Raw genomic sequence first — 16,444 nt, 5'->3', positions numbered from 1 at the left:
CCCAAACAGCAACCCTTTTTCCTAAGGGAATATCTTGTCCATATCTAGGGAAAGGGACATAAAGGAGAGGGGGTGGGGCACAGTGCCAACTTCCTCTACAACTAAGCACAGTTTGCCCCCTGCACTGTCAGCCTGGACATCCTCTGATCTGCACGAAGGCTTGGCTGTTACTTGAACAAGAGCCTGTCTGTCCATGCCTCTCTGTAGGGGCCGTGTGGAGGAAGGAGGGGTGTCTGCCTGCTACTCCTACAGAGTTTTCTGGCCAGTTCCTGCACCCCACTCTAGAAGTTCCCTGATAGGCATGCGGGGAAGGCGTCCATGAGGTCTGAGAGGGGGTCTATGCCTCGGTGGCTTGTGATGAGGTGAAGACCACACTCTTCTGGTTTCCCAGCATCTTCTTCCTGGGGGAGGGGTTTCCTGGACATGACTCGTGTCCGAGGCAAGCCGTGGGAGGTGGAATAGGAGAATGCTTTTCATTAGAAAACGGACCCGAAGAGTGAAAAGTGGGACCTCACCGAATCTTCCTAGCGATGAAATAAACACCAAGCAGAAGGCAGAGACAGCCGACCAAGATTCCCACTCCTAGGCTCAGCATCTCACCTGGGAGAGGTAAAGACAGAAGGTGTCGGCCTAGGGCTGACATAGACATGGTGCCTTCCCCTCGCTCGCTGAGGAGCCCCCGGCCCTGCCCGTTCCTGAGTAGGACTGGCTCACCTGTGGTGTACAAGGATTCCGCTGTAAGGAAAGAAAACTTGGGTCAGTGGGACTTCGGATCCCCACCCCCAGCTGGGGCAGCACACTGCCTCTGTATCTGGGACAGTCACCCGGCCACTTGGGGGTGGGGACTACCTCCCAGTTCAAGCAAGTGCTGGAAACCTTTCCCCTCCTAGCCTTTTCCTTCCCAGGGACTCCTTAGTTCCTGTCGTGGGGTCCTTCAGCTTCCCATGTCCTTTTCCGATCACTGTGTGGTCACCTTGGATGAAAGAGGCAAAGACCGGTCGCTGATTGAGCGGCTGGGGGGCTCGGTAGTTCTGCACCAGGAGCTCGGAGGGGTCGGTCTCCGAGGAGAACAGGGTCTCCTGAAGCTTTTCCAGCTGCGGAGTGGAAGAGGGATGTTAGTGGAGAAATGTCACTCGGGAGTGCGAAAAGGTCTGGGGGGTACAACTGTGTGTCTGCTGCCTCGCCTCTCCGCCACTCACCTGTTCCATTGAAATCTGGGCCCTGCGACTGAAGACTGTCCAGAGCACACTCTGGTAGCAGGGGGGTGTGGTGAGGGAGCCATTGTAGCGGAAGAACTGTGCCCGTAGCGGGGGGAGCAGCCCTCCCACGTCGAAAGGAGGCACTGAGGTATTCTGACCTGGGGGGACAGACACCTTCCACCTTCCTCCCTGCACCCCAGCTTGTCAGGCCTGGCCTCCCAGAAGCGAAACTCCCTGGCCCCTAACGCCCTCGTCCCAGGCCCCTTAGGCCTTTTTTGGGGGGGCAGAGGTAGGCGCTTCCCCAAAGTTGAATTTCACTTGGTTCTAAAATAGATTTTTAGGGCTCACCTTTATACCTAATTTTATGCAAGTGACTCAGAATGTGTTCATAAGCTGGATTCTTAGTCTCGCCCACCTGGCAGGGGAGGGGAGAATTTGGCATGAGTCCATGCTTGCAGTAAGACACCCATGTCGAGAATAAATGGTCAGAGTGGTTGCTGATTTGCCTTGGGAGGGAGACCAGCAACAGACATGGGCGGAACAAGACTGAGGGAGACGGAGGGGCTGGAGAGGGAGCTGGGAGGGAGTGGGGGACACTGACCTCGATGAGGATGCCCAAGACAGCCAGGCCCTGTGGCCTCTGAGCAGCCTCACTCAAGGCGTGATAGGATTCGGAATCGTAATGTACGATGTGCAGCTGCGGGGAGAGGGAATCAATCACTTAGTTTCTCCACGCCCTCCTCCCAAGGGCTTCGACCCCGGCCACCGCCACCGCCACCTCCAGCATGCCCTAAAGCTGTCCCACAGGTTGGCATTAATCCCTTCAGTACGACTTTTCCCAGTGTCCAGATCTTTTCTCTCCCTAGCACCGACCGTGCCTGTCACTGCCCTCGTCCGAGCTTCACCCCGGTACCTCTGCCGCTGTGGCTTCACTGTTGATCTGGTGCTCTGACCCGCCCGGGGATCCTTTCTGGCCCCAGTGCAGGTGGAGCTGGGCAGCTACGTACTTCCGGGGAAGCCCCTCCAGGTACAGGGAAGGGGGCAGAGAGAGTTGCACTGTGAGAAGAGGAAGCCAGGGCCGGTGGAGGAGTGTGGACGCATCCCCACCCCGGGTGCCACCACTGAGCGGGAGCCTTGGCCAGCCGTTTCCATCTTCCTCCCCAGGGGTGCCCAGTTCTTCCCATAGGCCGCTGCTTTCCTAGCACAGCATCCTCGGTGAAGATCCAGTGGATGCTGTGATGCCGCCCGCCCCGCCCACAGAGCCTGCTCATGGACATTCGGTTCCCACCTTTAGCCGTATAGTAGCCTCAAACCCCTCTCACATCTCCAAAATTAGAGAGGAAGGCTTCTCAGAATCTAGAAGTTAGGAGGATTCTTTTTAGCCCTGACTCATAAGATCGGGACTGGAACTTTCACTTCCTTGGAGCCTGAGCTCTTTACCTGTGTGGCCGTTATTGTGCAGGTCCAAAGGCTTGATGCCAGGCTGGTCATAGCCATGGGGCTGCACAGCGGGCAACTCTGGATCGAAAGTCACGCTGTCTGTCTGGATGTTGATGGGGGACTGGGCGTGGCTTCCACACTCCGGGTAAGAGGCTTGCCAGTGGTGCTGACCATGTGGGCCTGGAGGGGCGGGCGCCGTGGTCGTTTGTCCTGCCCTCCAGCCCCAGACGTCTCTGTGGAGGTAAAAAAGCACTTCCCTCCACCCAGGCGAAGACCCAGGTGTGCGGGGCTGGGGGAGGTAGGAGTCCCTTCTGGACCTGGCACTGCCGTCTCCGCCACCTACCCCGATAAATGCGGGGTGGTGACTTTTACTTACCTGTAGTGTGAGGAGCAGGAGAAAGCTGAGTGAGAGGAAGAGGGGACGGAGAGAGCACCCGCACACCCAGAGGGGAGGATTAGAGGAGCAGGAAAAATAAAATAGTCCTGGAGGGCGGGGTCTCTGTGGGGCCCCTTGCGAAGTGGCCTTGGGATTCAGATCTGACTTCCCTCGTTTGCTTTTTGCTCTCGCCCTGGACCTTTCGCTGACTCTGGAATTCAGTTATCAATCAGCAGTTCAGAGATGAATTCCACTTCCCCCAGGGTCACCAACTATTCCTGCCAGCTGACCTCAGGCTGTGTCCCAATTCCAGACGCAGGCTGGGGGGCAGGACCGAGTAGGCTGGGGAGCCAGAAGGTGGATTGGGAGCTAAGCTCACGGTTCCTTTCCCACCCAGTTCCCTTTCCACTGCGGCTCCCTCATCGCACAGACTGACTGAGGACACCACTGGCTTTTCTACTCAATCAGGAGGTGTGGGATCTGGCCATTAGAACTGGGTCTAGGAGTCACATATGCAAAATCTAGGGCTGGGGGAGATGGGGTGGGAGGGGCTGGGCGAGAAGCCAGAGAAAAGCACACAGAAAAATCTTCCAGTCAGGTGAAGAGGCCCCAGTGTAGAAGGGGTGTGGGCGGGCCTTGGGTTCAGCGCTCACCCTCGTACGTCCAGTGGTGTTGACCTGCACGGCAGAGTAATTGGAGTTGCAGCCAGGCAGCCTGGGTCAGAGGCCTCCCCCAGGCTCGGCGCACGCCCCACCTCCCTCTCCTGCTTTCTCCTCCCTCCGCCCCAGCTTCTCAAAGGAAGCCCTGAAACTGGACACCTCGGTGGAAAGGTCGGGGGGCCTATTTAAAATCGCCGGCCAGGCTGGGCCTGTGCTTGCTGAGTAAAAGGGGGAGGAGAAATGAAAAGAGCTAAAGCCTAGGGACTAAAATTAACCTGGATCCAAATGTGCAGTGCGTCCAGCCCTCACTTTTCTCCAGCTTGTGCCAAGCCAACCTAACACTCAGGAGACTGGGGTGAGGTGAGGGTGTGGGCAGAGGGTTTGGAGGAAAGTGACAGAACTCGGAGAGGGGGAAGCCATTCAGAGTGGTGGGGGGCGCGGAGCTGCTGAGGGGAGCAGGGCGATTATCCCTTCGCTTTGAAGCATTTTGCGAATCAAGGCACCGAGCTGGAAATGAACATTTAAGTTCCTCCTTCCGGTCCCAGTGACTCTAAAGAGACATTTCCCCATCACCAGAGTCTCTGCTTCCTAGATTTCCAGATGGCTAGGGAAGGCGGGAGTCGGGGCAGGGTCCACTCTACGTTGAGGGTGGTGGGTGGGCACAGGCAGCCAGGCTGGTAGGGACAGGATGAAAACGAAGCATTGTGTGTAGAAAAGGGAGCTGCCAGCTGGGTCACATGCCAGGCTCTCGTGCAGTACTGTCTGGGGCCGAAAGGCAGGGGGTCTACTGGTCCAGCCCTTATCCACGGCCAAACCCAGGGGAAAAGGTGGCCTTCTTGCAGGTTTTCTCTGCATTATTCAAATTGTTAGAAACTTTGGAGAAAAGTCCTAAATTCTTTCCTCTCTTATTTCCCTAAGTTCCTCGGACTTCTAAGATATCTTTGATTGCAACCTTGGGCTCTTCTGCTGGCCCATCCCTTGGTTCAGACGACTCTGAAAAGCAGCCCGAGGGAGGGCTGGAGGCAGCCTCTCACTCCCCGGCTCAATGGGACACCCTGACACCTTGAATCCCCTGGTTCTGTGCGGGGACAGTCTTGCCCTGCCCCTCCCACCCAATCCACAGCACGCTGATTCTGCATCTCTTCCCCAAGACTCTGTCCCTATTTTTTCCCCCCTCAAATGCAATTTGTAACTTCTCTCCATTTGGATCCCCCACCCCCATCATCCTCTCTGCATTCCCCTTCTGCTCTCTAGACACCCCCTCATCCTGTTCATCCAACAGATATTAATTACACACCTACTGTGTGCTGGATTCTGTGCTAGGCACAGGGACCACAAAAATGAGGGGTTGGGGTCCCGGGGACAGCCCCGGAGCACCTCAGCCTGTTTCCCAGAGCCCCTCCTCATCTCCTGGGAGCTCCTGAAAGTCCTTTGTAATCTGCGGAGGGCCCAAAAAGATTGACCGTCATTGCCACTGCTTTCAGGGAAAAACGGGGAAATGAGCCGTCCCGTAGGCTCAAGAGGAAACCTGGGCCGTGAGGTTCCCAGTCGGGGATCAGGGTCTGAGGTAGGCAGGTGGCGGAGGTGGCCCCTCCAGCCATTGGTCCTCTGTCCTCTCACTCCAGGCTTCCTTGGCGCTCTAACGGGGGTGATCATAAATTAAGAAGGCCAGGAGGGCTACCTGGGGCAGTGGCGGAAGGCCCCGGAGGGAACCTGTAGCCTGCGTAGAGATTCCGGGCATGGGCACGCATCCCGCCCCGCTGCTAGTTCGCCCCCATTCCCACTAACCAGGGTCGGAAAGACCAAGGGCAAAGAAGGAAAGTGGTCTCCACCCCTCTCTTCTCCCCCACCCCCATCCCGGAGCCCGTCTTTCTACCCTCTAGGCTTCCTTTTACAGTCCTCCTTCCCCCAATTAGCACGCACGGAGACGTGTGGATACCAGCGGGGACACAGACTTCTGGGTGTACCTACCCCCGTCTGCAGCCAGGATCCAAATCACCTCAAGCAGCAGCGTGAAGAACATCATGGTATCCTCAGAAGGAGCACAAGGTACTGGGAGGTGGGAGACTGGAGGTCTGGGTGGGGAGTGGGTGGAGACGGGGGGGAGAGAGAGAGGGGAATTTTCTGAAGTTGGGTGTATGTATCTCTTTCTCTCTTGCTGTCTCTGTGTCTCTGCGGCCTTTGAGGGGAGTTGGTTTGTGGTAGGGGACCGTGGAGTCCGGGGTCCCCAGGACAAATCTCTCGCCGCCCTCTCTTTTATCTCCCTCTGCAGTCTTCACTCCACTTGCTGCCCAGCGACTTCACAGTTGCCTCCCGCTTTTAAGGTGGCTCTGGCCGGGTGTACGTGGGGAGGGGGGGCTGCCTAGGTTGCTGGCCAGCAGTTCCTTAAATAGCTGATTAGGCACGCAGGATGGCCCCGCTCGCAGCCCGAGGCGCCGCAGGCTTCACAGGCGCTCTGGCCTTGGCTCAGGAGTCCTGCTGGCCGAGCTCTTCCTTCCTCGGCTTTTCACGCGGACACTGTTCAGACGGGTGTCCCCTGGAGCGAGAGGGGGCAGGGGAGGAGGGCTGCGGGGTCCAGCCCAGCCCCCTCGGGGGGACACTGGGTTCTCATTCCCGAGCTGGCTTCCCCTCTGGGGAGCAACTTCCTGGGTGGTCGAGGGCTGACCTGCTGCAGAATCTGGGCCGCCCTGGAATGGGAAGAGTCGAGAGTAAGGAGCCGGGTGACGAGGAGGAGTTGGGAGACTCAGGGTGCAAGTGGAAGGGGAGGGGGTCGAGGATCAAAACCTGGATTGTGGGGAAAAAAGAAGAGAAGCGAGGCGAACAGAACTTGTCTGGAGCGTCTGTCACCACCCCCTTCCCACGGTGAGGCCTGGGTCCACGTGCCTGTGTGGCCTGGGTGGGGGGGTGGTTTTGTTTGCTGGATAAAGCCCATTTGTGTGCCCAGTGGGGGAGGGGCTGCAGCAGCACCAAGGAGAGACAGCGGCTGCAACCGCCAGACCCAGCCACCTCCCTCCCCGGGGAGCCAGATCTAGGGCGGCTTTTGTCACTGAAGAGGACACTAACCCCTGGCTGGGAGGCCAGGGCAGGGGGAGAGACGGGGAGACCTTAGGAAAAATCCCTACAACCATCAAAAAAAGGCTGACTCCAGAGCAGGAGGGGAGGGAGCAGAGAGAGGCCATGTGATCGGTGGGGAGAGAGGCCCAGGGTCGTCCGTCCTGCCCGACCAAGGGCTGAGCGGGATGTGTGGGGCTGAGTGAAACCTGCCACTAGGGAGCCTGCGAGTGGCGCCTAGAGGCTGCATGTGTCAGGAATGTGGGCTGCTGCTCGCTCCCCCACGGGACTGGAAATCCCAGTTGGAATGCACGTCCGAAATCCCTCGTTAGAGACTGTGAAGCCCACCGATGATTTCTAACTAGACGTTGAAATCTCTTCTCCGTACCCCTCACCAGTCACCAGCCAGGAGGATGCTCCCGTTTGAGCGTCCTCTGCCTTCCTTGCTCCCGCCAAGTGGCAATAAATAGCCAAAATAAAGGGAGCAGAAGCTAAATAAGGGAGCGGGATAACGGCCAAATGAACGGAATAATGCATGTGCTGGATCATCAGCGCCTGCAGAGGCGGGAGCCCGCCATGCCTTTCTGTCCCCTCTGATTGATGAGCAAAGCAAAGCCTTTTTGCAGATGTCATTTCCTTTTTTAATTCTCTCATCACCCTCCGAATTATTTTTCCCCTACAGGCAAGTTTTCTGTTTTGAGGTTCTCCCAAAGCCCCCACTTATTCCTTCTAAGAAGAATAAATGGTAAAGTGTATATTAGACTTTATGGGAATGAGGATGATTATCACAGAGGAACCAAAAAAAAAAAAAAAAGGCAGAGACATCTCTTTCATGGTAGAAAGAAGAGGCCTAGACAGAATGACCTCAGAGTTCCTGGGGAACGTCTGGGGACAGAAACTCAGCCTCCCAAGGCAGGTGGGGTGTCTTGCCAGGCGCCACCTCTCGGTTGTCTATGACATTTTTAAGTTTAAAAATTTTAATTGAAAATGTTTTGTGTGATTCCTTCTGGAAAATGTTTCGCTGCTGGCGGGCTTTGGGATTTTTGTCTATACAATAGAATATTGTTTCACAAAGATGTCTTAGCCCCACTTGGCACCTTCCCACTTCTGGGTGAGCAGCCCCTCCAGGCCCTTGCGCTTCCTGGATGGACAAAGGCCCCGGCTTCTAGGAGAGGGACAAGCGGCAAGCACCGTCCTCCAGGGACTTGTCTTTATTTTGATCATTGGCTCTACTGTGGACATTTCTATTGTCACCAGGCGTATTCGGAGTAGGCGTCAAGAGGACCCTTATATGTTACAAAAAACAAATGAACAAAAGACTCTCTCTTACCCGCTCCTTAGTTGCTACTCAGAATCTGGCACCTTTGTTTTAATTTTACTTCTCTCCAGTCTATTCCTTACACCTCCCCTCCCTCCCTCCCCATTGGCTGAGACGCCCCCTCCGGCAGAAACCAAGGCATTCTGCTGTCTCCTGGCGCCATCTCCTGGCCTTTCAAAGGCAGGGACATGTGGACAGGTCAGAAGCAAAAGTGTCCAAGCGCAGTATTTGGGTTTGTTTTTTCTTAAAAGGTCCTTTTTAAAAAGGATATTTAAACTCACTAAATATCCCAATTAGTCTAAACCACCTTACAGGAGTTCGCTAAGCGCTCTGAGTTCGTGCGTGTTGGGGGCATACGAGAGTTCAGTGGAGGAGAGAGGCCGATCAAAAGGAGAGAATGGCCAACACAGGAGCTCACTCAAACAGCGCGGCGGCAACTAAATGCCGCCAACGAGGAAAGAACCAACGAGGAGAGAATTAGGTGGAATTCAATGGCCTAAGAGTGCAAGCAACTTTGTGCCACGAATTTCCTATAGACCCAGAGATATTCTACCTTGATAGATCATCGCATTTACTATCACCAGATCGTCTTCTAACAGTTGGTACCAAAGCTGTTAAGCGAACACAAAAGCTTCCAACAGTTAAAGTCAAAGTCCTTTGCGGGGAGGGAGCGGCCAGAGCTCTTTGGGTTTTTTTTTTTTTTTTCAGTTTTCTGGTTCACATTTGCAGACAGATGCAATGTGAGCATCTTATAGACAGCGGACAGGTAGGGGTCTGCGGTCAGAAATGTTACAAATTTAATTAAAAAGGAGTAATTTTGTGTCATGCACTGATTCTGTGCCCAGAACACTGCCTGCTATATAAATATTTGCTGATTGAATGAATGAACCTAGTCATTGGGACATTTATTTACTTTCTTTCTACCTTTGGTATTTCGCAGAATTTTAGACCAGAAGCGTTCTCAGGCACCATTCCAACTGCCTTGTTTATCCTGTACAGACTGGGTTTTGAGGGATGTAGGGGTTCTCCGGTGGTCATATAGCCGCTAAGCTGAAGCTGAGCAAGGACTCAGGGACCATTGAACTTCCTCTTGCATCACTGCTTCTCAAATGTCAGCGTTCATCAGAATCACCTGGAAAGCTTGTGAAATGCAGATTTCTGGGCCTCTCCCCACCACAGTGTCTGATTGCGTAAGTCTGGGGTCCGTCCAGAGGTTTGCATTTTCACAGTTCGCTAGGGGATGCCGATGCTACTGGTCTGGGGGACCACGAAGGAAATCAGTGCCCTGCACCAGCTGGAGAAGCAGAGGTAGTAAGTGGTTGCCATTCTCTGTAGTGATGCCGGCCATCTGGGATTGTTCTTTGTAGAGGTTAGCAACCATACTTATGCTAGTTTACAAACATATATTGAGTACTTTGAGGTGCTAGACACCAGGCCGAGTCCTAGAAATACAAAATTAATAAGACATAAACCCCACCCTCGAGAATTTCACGATCTCTCAGCAGCTGTAGCTACCTTACCTGATTACTGGAAAACAGTGGTGAGAAGTTCTAATCAGTGGTAGCAAAGGGTTACGAGATCCAAGACGGGTGGGCAGTGAGCAGTGAGAGTGTCTTCACCTAATGTCAACCATCTTTCCTCAGGATGGGAGCATAGCCAGGTTCTATAAGTGAGAACATAAAAATTGCCACTCAGAAGCGAGCAGACCCATGCTTCACTGTCTCTGAGGGTGACACCAAAGGATAGGTTAGGTCGAAGCAGGATTCTCCTTGATGTATTTATAAATGGCTTTCTTTGCAAGGAGGAAGGAAAAAAGGACACCGTGGTGCCCCAGAATTGTAATTATTTGTTCCATCTGCTCCGGCGGCCACCTCATTCTGCCTGTCTTCTCCCTTCTTCTTATTCTCTCCCATTCATTTAACCCAAATGAAAGTCACATGCCAACCCAAGCAGAAGACATTAACACCTCTATCACTTCCCTTTGATGGTGAGAAGATGCTAGTTAAAGAGGATTTTTCCTTTGTTTTCGAAGGAACTTTTATGCCTGAATTGCTATAGGAATAGAAATCAGAAGATAATATACCAAAATCTTGTAACGATGAGTAGCTTATTAGTGGTTTAAATCACCCCCCAAATAAGAAGTCTGTTCTCAAATCAGATTGTGACCAATGATTTGGATTTCTTTGAAACCTTATAGTAAGAGAGACTGCTGTGCTTTCATCGACATCTTTCCTCTCAAAATATCTATATATTTTTCAAAAGGATGTGAGTCTTCAAAGATAAAGTGACTTGGCTGAGGTCACAGAAATATTGATAGGACAAAGGATCGGGCTCTGACCAACCCCTCACTCAAAATGCGTTAAAATACTTAAATAAAAACAAAACCTTTAAAGAAAACAGAGGGCATTTCTGGCTCTGGCTGCTGATGCCTCAGTTAATTCTCTGTAGTACGTGAGGTGGCATTGTTTTGAGGAGGAAAGCCGAAAACAAAACCGACAAACCCATTTTTTTAAGCTCCAAGTCACTGCTAAGGTAATATCTGCGAAGGCGAAATGCAGTTGTTAAGGAGCTCATGGACCTTGCATTCTCCCCATCGTTCTACATCCAACATGCTTATCATTTCATGTATCACACACATTTTAGTTAAGTAGCTCTACCACAGATTGGTTATAGATCCACGCACATTGGGAAGAATTGAGTTTTTTGCTTCTTTTTAAAACAACAGAAAGGAAAGAGTTACTTGGAGTTGGCACCAGAACGGTAGAGAACATCAGATCTAGGCAATGGCTTGTTGCTTTTCCTCTTACTTATTATTTTTTAATTCTACGAGTAATACCTGATTAGTTTAGGGAAAATAGAAGATTCAAAAAAACCCATCACTCCAAATTCTCCCAATTAGAGATAACCACTGTCAACATTCTGATATCTTACAAACTTTTTTTCCATAAAGCTTTTTTTCCATAAAGCTTTTTTTCCATAAAGCTTTTTTCCCATATGTATCTAAATGCATATATTTTATGTGCCTAAATATTGTATTTTTTATAAAAATAAGACCATACAATATAATTGGCCTATAACCTTTTTTCTAACACTATTTTGTGAACATTCTTCTATGTCAAAAACTATATATCTTTGTCATCAATTTAAACTGTATAGTATTGTACAGAAGTAACCTAAAGTATTTAACCAATCCTCTGCCTTTGGACTGTTGGGTTTTTTTTAAATTTGTTTTTACCTATGACAAACAATGTCTCAGTTAGAGTATTCATGTTCATGTATTTTCACACACTTGTCCAATGGTTTCTTAGAATTAGAATTGCAAGAGGGTATATATTCTTTAAAAAAACTTTTGATTGTGAAAAAGTTCCAATTCATTCTCATTTTTAAGATCAAGTTTACAAAGGTATGACTTATATACAGTAAATTTTTTTACACCCCTTTTAGTGTACAGCCCTATGAGTTTTGACAAGTGCGTACAGTCATGTAACCATCATCATAATCAAGATATAGAACCGTTCATTGCCTCTGCCCAACCCTAATCCCCTCCTGCCCCTTCGTAGTCAGTGTCTCTTCCCACACTCATCCTTTGGTCACTGTCGATCTGTTTTCTGACTCTATAAATTTGCCTTTTTCAGAACATCTTAGGTATTATATTGTACAGTATGTAGCCTTTCGAGCCTGGCTTCTTTCATTTAGCATTCATTCATGTGGTTGCATATTAAAATTCATTTCATTTTATTGCTGAGTTTTCCCATTATATAGGTGTACCACAGTTTGTTTATCCACTTACCAGTTGAAGAACATGTGGGTTGTTTCTAGTTTTTGGCAACCATGAATAAAACCACTATAGACCGTCGATTACGGGTTTGTGAGTGGATGTATGTTTTTGTTGTTCTTGAGTAAATACCCAGGAGTGGGAGCAAATAGCTAGTGCTGGGTTGTATCGTGAGTGCGTGTTTAACTTCGGAAGAAATTGCCCAACTGTGTTTCATAGCACTTGGACTGTTTTTCATTCCCACCAGCAGTTGCTCCAGTACTTGATATTGACAGTTACAAACAAAACAAAACAAAACAAAACAAAACAGTAGCCATTCTAATACGCGTGTAGTAGTATTTCCTTTTGGTTTTAATTTGGGTCGTGCCCTTTTTTAGGGTTTTCGCTATATTTATTGACACATTGCTCTTCATAAAGGTTATACTCTTTTAATGGTATATACATGAGTTGTCATTCTTTTTTTCTCTTTTTGAAGAGATAAACAAAGGACCTTACAATTGATGTTCCATGACTAGGCAAAAATTCGGTATTTCTTGGCCTTTTGAGCTTCTCTTGCTCAGGCCTGCTTCCACATCTGGAAGTGTACTTTCTCTTCTAATAAAACTTTTCTACTGTAAAAAAAAAAAAATGAGTATTTTTTTCTCCTGTGACCTTTACTTAGTCAAGGCCGGAGATAAATTCATTTGTATGATGGGCGTGTAACTTATTAATGAATCCCACCTTCTTGGGGATTTTCAGTGTAAAGTGAGAACTGTGTTCATTCAGAGGAAATTCTGGCTTAAAGATGAGTGAAGTCGACATTAGTGAGTGTAGTAAGCTCTTGGTGAACAGATACCGAAAGTAAACCCATCATTTGATAAGAAATTATAATACTAAAATAACTTATACTAAGCAAAATACTGCTTGTCAAAAGAGCTCGTATAACCAAGCAGGAGAAAACTTTAATTAAACGGACCACATTGCACAGTCACTTGGCTTCTATCAAATTTCAAGGTATTTTAGTAGGATTACATTTAACTCTTTGATTACTAAGACTCTGCTTTTGGTATTTTGGGGAAGCTGTGAGCTTAACTGAGCTGAAGTTAAATAGAAATACAAACATGGCCTTGGCAAAAATCTAAACTGTAATAAATAAAGAGGGGAGCATACTTACTGAAACACATGGCAGAAGAGTATACCACGATCCTGTCAACATGTATCATGTATTGAATAAGTTCTGTATTTTGTAACTGTAAGCTTGGATCTGGCATACTAAATTTCTATATAAAAATATATGTATCTACTTATCTTCTACTTCAGAATAAGAAGGGCAGATATTGGCTTAAAGATAGCTAATGCACTCAATATTTTTTGTTGTGTTCGTAGAAGGTCCACAAGTCAATTGATGCTACCTCATATTATTTTTAAATTTAAGTTTTATTTTTATCAAAATAGTTCAGTACATAGTTTAAAAAGTCAGATAAAAAAATCATAATGAAACACTCTATTCTCCCCATATCCAATTGCTACTTCCTAGAGACAATCACTGCAACTTTTTAACTGTTTCTTCTAGGCTATAACTCCAAATTTCCAAAACCATGTTTATATTACTATTTCTAGATTTTTCCATTTTAGATATTATCTATTAACTTCCAACTATGAAAGTTGAGGCTTTACCTTTTTTACACAACACTCCTTCCCCAACACATATTTCTGCTCTATCCTCCTGAAAAAGTTATTATATCACAATTTTAGTTAAATCAGTACTCAACATTGAAATTATCATCAATATTTACTCACAGTTAAGCCAAGAAGTATATTATATTTCCTTTCTTATGCAACTTTTCATTTCCTTTGACTTGATTTTTCCCCTTTTGCCCTAGTTTTTTAGTTGCTTATTCATCTCTAAACTCACAGTTGAAACTGGAACTCATCTCTCATTCTGTTCAAACAGATCAGGTAATCTGTCATGACATTTTTTTACAGGAATATTCCTTTTGAAGCCCTCCATCCTCTAGTTCTAAGTTAGGCTTCTCTTTTCTTTGGAAGCTTTTTAGTATCTTTCCTTTCTTCTAGATGTTCTATAATTTTATAATAATATATCTTGGTGTACATTATTTATTTCTTGGAAGGGTACTCAGTGGGCCCATTTGTTTAAAAGCACTGCGACATTTTCTCGTATTATTTTTTGGATAATTTTGTTTTATATGTTCTCTTTCTCTGAAACTACTGTTTATCATATGTTGAATCTTCTGGACTGATCTCTAATATCCTTAACTTTTTCTTCTATTTTTCATCTCTTTGCTTCTTGTTCTACTTTTGGAAAGATTTCCTCAACTTTATCTGTCACCCCTCCTATTGAATTATTAAGGTCTACATTTTATTTTTTAATTTTCATAAGCTCTTCTATGACTATTCTTTTAATAACATTGTTTTCTTTTATTCTCATGAATATATTACTTCTGAGGTTTTCTTTCTTTTTTTTTTTTGTCTCTGCTTTTATGTGCAAGATCTTTCTAAAAATATTTGGAGATTTTTCTATCCATTCTCATCTAAGAGTGAGGCACTTAAAAGATGTGTGTCATTGATATGTGACTGAACCAAACCACGTTATAAACTTTTAAGATTCTGGAGGGTGGTATGGGGCTCTGCTTATTGCGTAGTACCCCAGACAAGCCTCTTAAAACATCTCGATGGAGACATGTTCCATGGGAAATTTTTGGGATATGCTTGGTCGAAGCATAAGTATAAGCACCGATGGATGGAGCAACCTGCGTAACACTCTGGCCAAATGCTAAAGAGCCTTTTTAAAAATTTAAACAAACAAAGATCAAGAAACGACTGTTTAAGCGAGCTGATATAGAGGCAGTGCACACCTCAAACATCGAGAGCGGCCCCGCCCAGCTTCTTCCTTGAGAACCACACTCAGCATCTCATCATCAAGCAGCCATGACTTTGAACTGTTGACTGGAATGAGAATGCAAGCTTGCAAATTTGAAGATGAAGCCCCCACTCACCAATGCTGCATGGCGCCTTAGCTGCTGAAAATTTCATAGAGTGAAGCTGCCATTCCTACTGTAGGCAGCATAACAGTTCATTTAGCCCCTGGCAACCATGATTCTACTTTCTTCTCTATGATTTTGACCGCTCTTAGTACCTCGCAACCAGTGTGAAAAGAGCTTAGAAGTTATCGTTTCCATCCTGCAACAAGAAAAATCTGGAAAACCTGAAAATCAACAAAATTTTCTGGACCATCAGAGAAGTAAGGCTGTAGGGTAAACTATCAGCCTGAAATCTGGAGAGACAAGTGTATTCGGAGACTTGGGAACCAAGATCGCTTACCAGGGGCAGAAGCTCTGAAGCCATAAATGGGGTTTTGTCAGATTTCTGGAGACTGAGTGTGCACTGGCAGGAGAGGGAACATCTCTTGGGTGCTGTAGCGTTTGGAGTAGCTCCATTCTTTCTTAGGCTTTCCATTCAGAACCCAACCAAGTTCTCATGGTAAAAACTTGAGAAAGATCGTAAGAAATTAAAAATCTCAAATTTCCCAATTCCTCCAATCCCCTCCAGCTTTCTGGTTTTACCTAGAGAGACAAAAAAATTGACAGGAGTCGGGCTTCAAGGAAATAGATTGGGAATGCTTTGGCCAGCGAAAGGAGCAGCAGGAAAGGGAAAAATAAACTATACTACTGAAAGAGAAACAGAACACTTGTGAAGGCCACAGCCCTGAGATGCATCAGAAACTAAAAGACTGAGACGTACTCAGAAGATTATAAAACACTTCCTCTCAGCCATACCCTATGACCGCACCAACAAGTCCCCACAGTAATGACACAGTAAGTGATATTGGTAAGAGCTGCAAAACACAGACTCTTTCCAAGGAGCAGTACCTTGTGAATCCCCCAAGCCAAGAAGGGAGGCAAAAAACAAGGATATTAGATGCATTTGAAGCCTCTAATAACTAGAGCTATAATAAACATTAAACACAGCCCAATGCCTAGCTATGTTAAAATAATCACACTGAAGTCCTATTTACTTTAGTTCACAATAGTCAATACAGGATGTTTGTCAACACAAAATGACAATGTATGCAAAAAGGCAAAAACCAAAATAGTCTAAAAAGACAAAACAAGCATCGGAACCAGACTCAGATATGACATATTGGATTATCAGACAGTATTTAAAGTAATTATGATTAATATGGTAAAGGTTCTAATAGAAAAAGTGGAAAACCTGCAAGAATAAATGGGTAATGTAAGCAGCGAGATGAAAAAAATCAAAAAGAAATTTAAAAAACCCCACACAATAACAGAAATAAAGAATGCCTCTGATGGGCTCATCAGAAGATTAAAGAAATAATCAGTGAACCTAAAGATATGAAGATGAATCAATAGAAATTCTCCATTGAAAAGCAACAAGCAAACAAACTGAAAAAAGTACAGAACATACAATAACTATAGGCCAGTATCAAAAGGTGTAATATATATGTAATTCAAATAAAAAAGGATAAGAAAGAGAATGTAACAGAGGAATATTGAAGGATTAGTGGCCAAGAACTTTCCAAACTTAATTACAGAAAGCAAACCAGAAATCTAGAAACAGAGAACAAATACCAAGTGATTCAAGACAACCAACCAACCAACCAAC

The 16,444-nt window shown here is 47.0% G+C and overlaps 1 protein-coding gene and 1 long non-coding RNA gene across 3 annotated transcripts in view; one reads left to right on the top strand and one right to left on the bottom strand.

The window, feature by feature from the left end:
* Positions 1-168: 168 nt before the first annotated feature.
* On the bottom strand, positions 169-6,598 carry CA14 (carbonic anhydrase 14). 2 transcript variants are annotated; one of them, XM_039841480.1, is made up of 12 exons: positions 6,459-6,598; positions 5,646-6,361; positions 3,669-3,692; positions 2,640-2,819; positions 2,113-2,255; positions 1,801-1,896; positions 1,548-1,614; positions 1,200-1,357; positions 974-1,094; positions 715-735; positions 516-600; positions 169-401 (listed from the first exon to the last, which is right to left on the bottom strand). In XM_039841480.1, the coding sequence occupies exons 2-12, from the start codon at positions 5,698-5,700 to the stop codon at positions 338-340; spliced, it is 1,014 nt and encodes a 337-aa protein (XP_039697414.1). In that variant the 5' UTR covers positions 5,701-6,361; positions 6,459-6,598; the 3' UTR covers positions 169-337. The 2 variants fall into 2 exon arrangements, with proteins under 2 accessions (XP_039697414.1, XP_039697413.1); XM_039841479.1 differs by having other exon boundaries at positions 5,646-6,598.
* Positions 3,852-16,444, top strand: part of LOC120585195 (uncharacterized) — a 23,810-nt gene continuing 11,217 nt past the window's right edge. The window contains exons 1-2 of the long non-coding RNA XR_005648272.1: positions 3,852-4,029; positions 5,591-5,723. This is a non-coding gene — a long non-coding RNA (uncharacterized LOC120585195). The remainder of the gene's footprint in view (positions 4,030-5,590; positions 5,724-16,444) is intronic.

The sequence above is a fragment of the Pteropus medius genome, unplaced genomic scaffold, assembly GCF_902729225.1.
Source record: "Pteropus medius unplaced genomic scaffold, Ma_sr-lr_union100, whole genome shotgun sequence".
Classification (NCBI taxonomy): domain Eukaryota; kingdom Metazoa; phylum Chordata; class Mammalia; order Chiroptera; family Pteropodidae; genus Pteropus; species Pteropus medius.
Note: the sequence above shows the minus strand (reverse complement) of the source record. Positions and strands in the feature narration are given on the sequence as shown.

Bases quoted from the DNA above. Each gene is read 5' to 3' on its own strand.
- CA14 (XM_039841479.1), bottom strand. From the start codon at position 5,700: ATGATGTTCTTCACGCTGCTGCTTGAGGTGATTTGGATCCTGGCTGCA. The intron at 2,820-3,668 runs GTGAGCGCTGAA...CCGCCCCTCCAG, and splicing joins ACACCACTGGACGTACGAGG to GCCCACATGGTCAGCACCAC. The intron at 2,256-2,639 runs GTAAAGAGCTCA...CTCTTCTCACAG, and splicing joins GCACAATAACGGCCACACAG to TGCAACTCTCTCTGCCCCCT.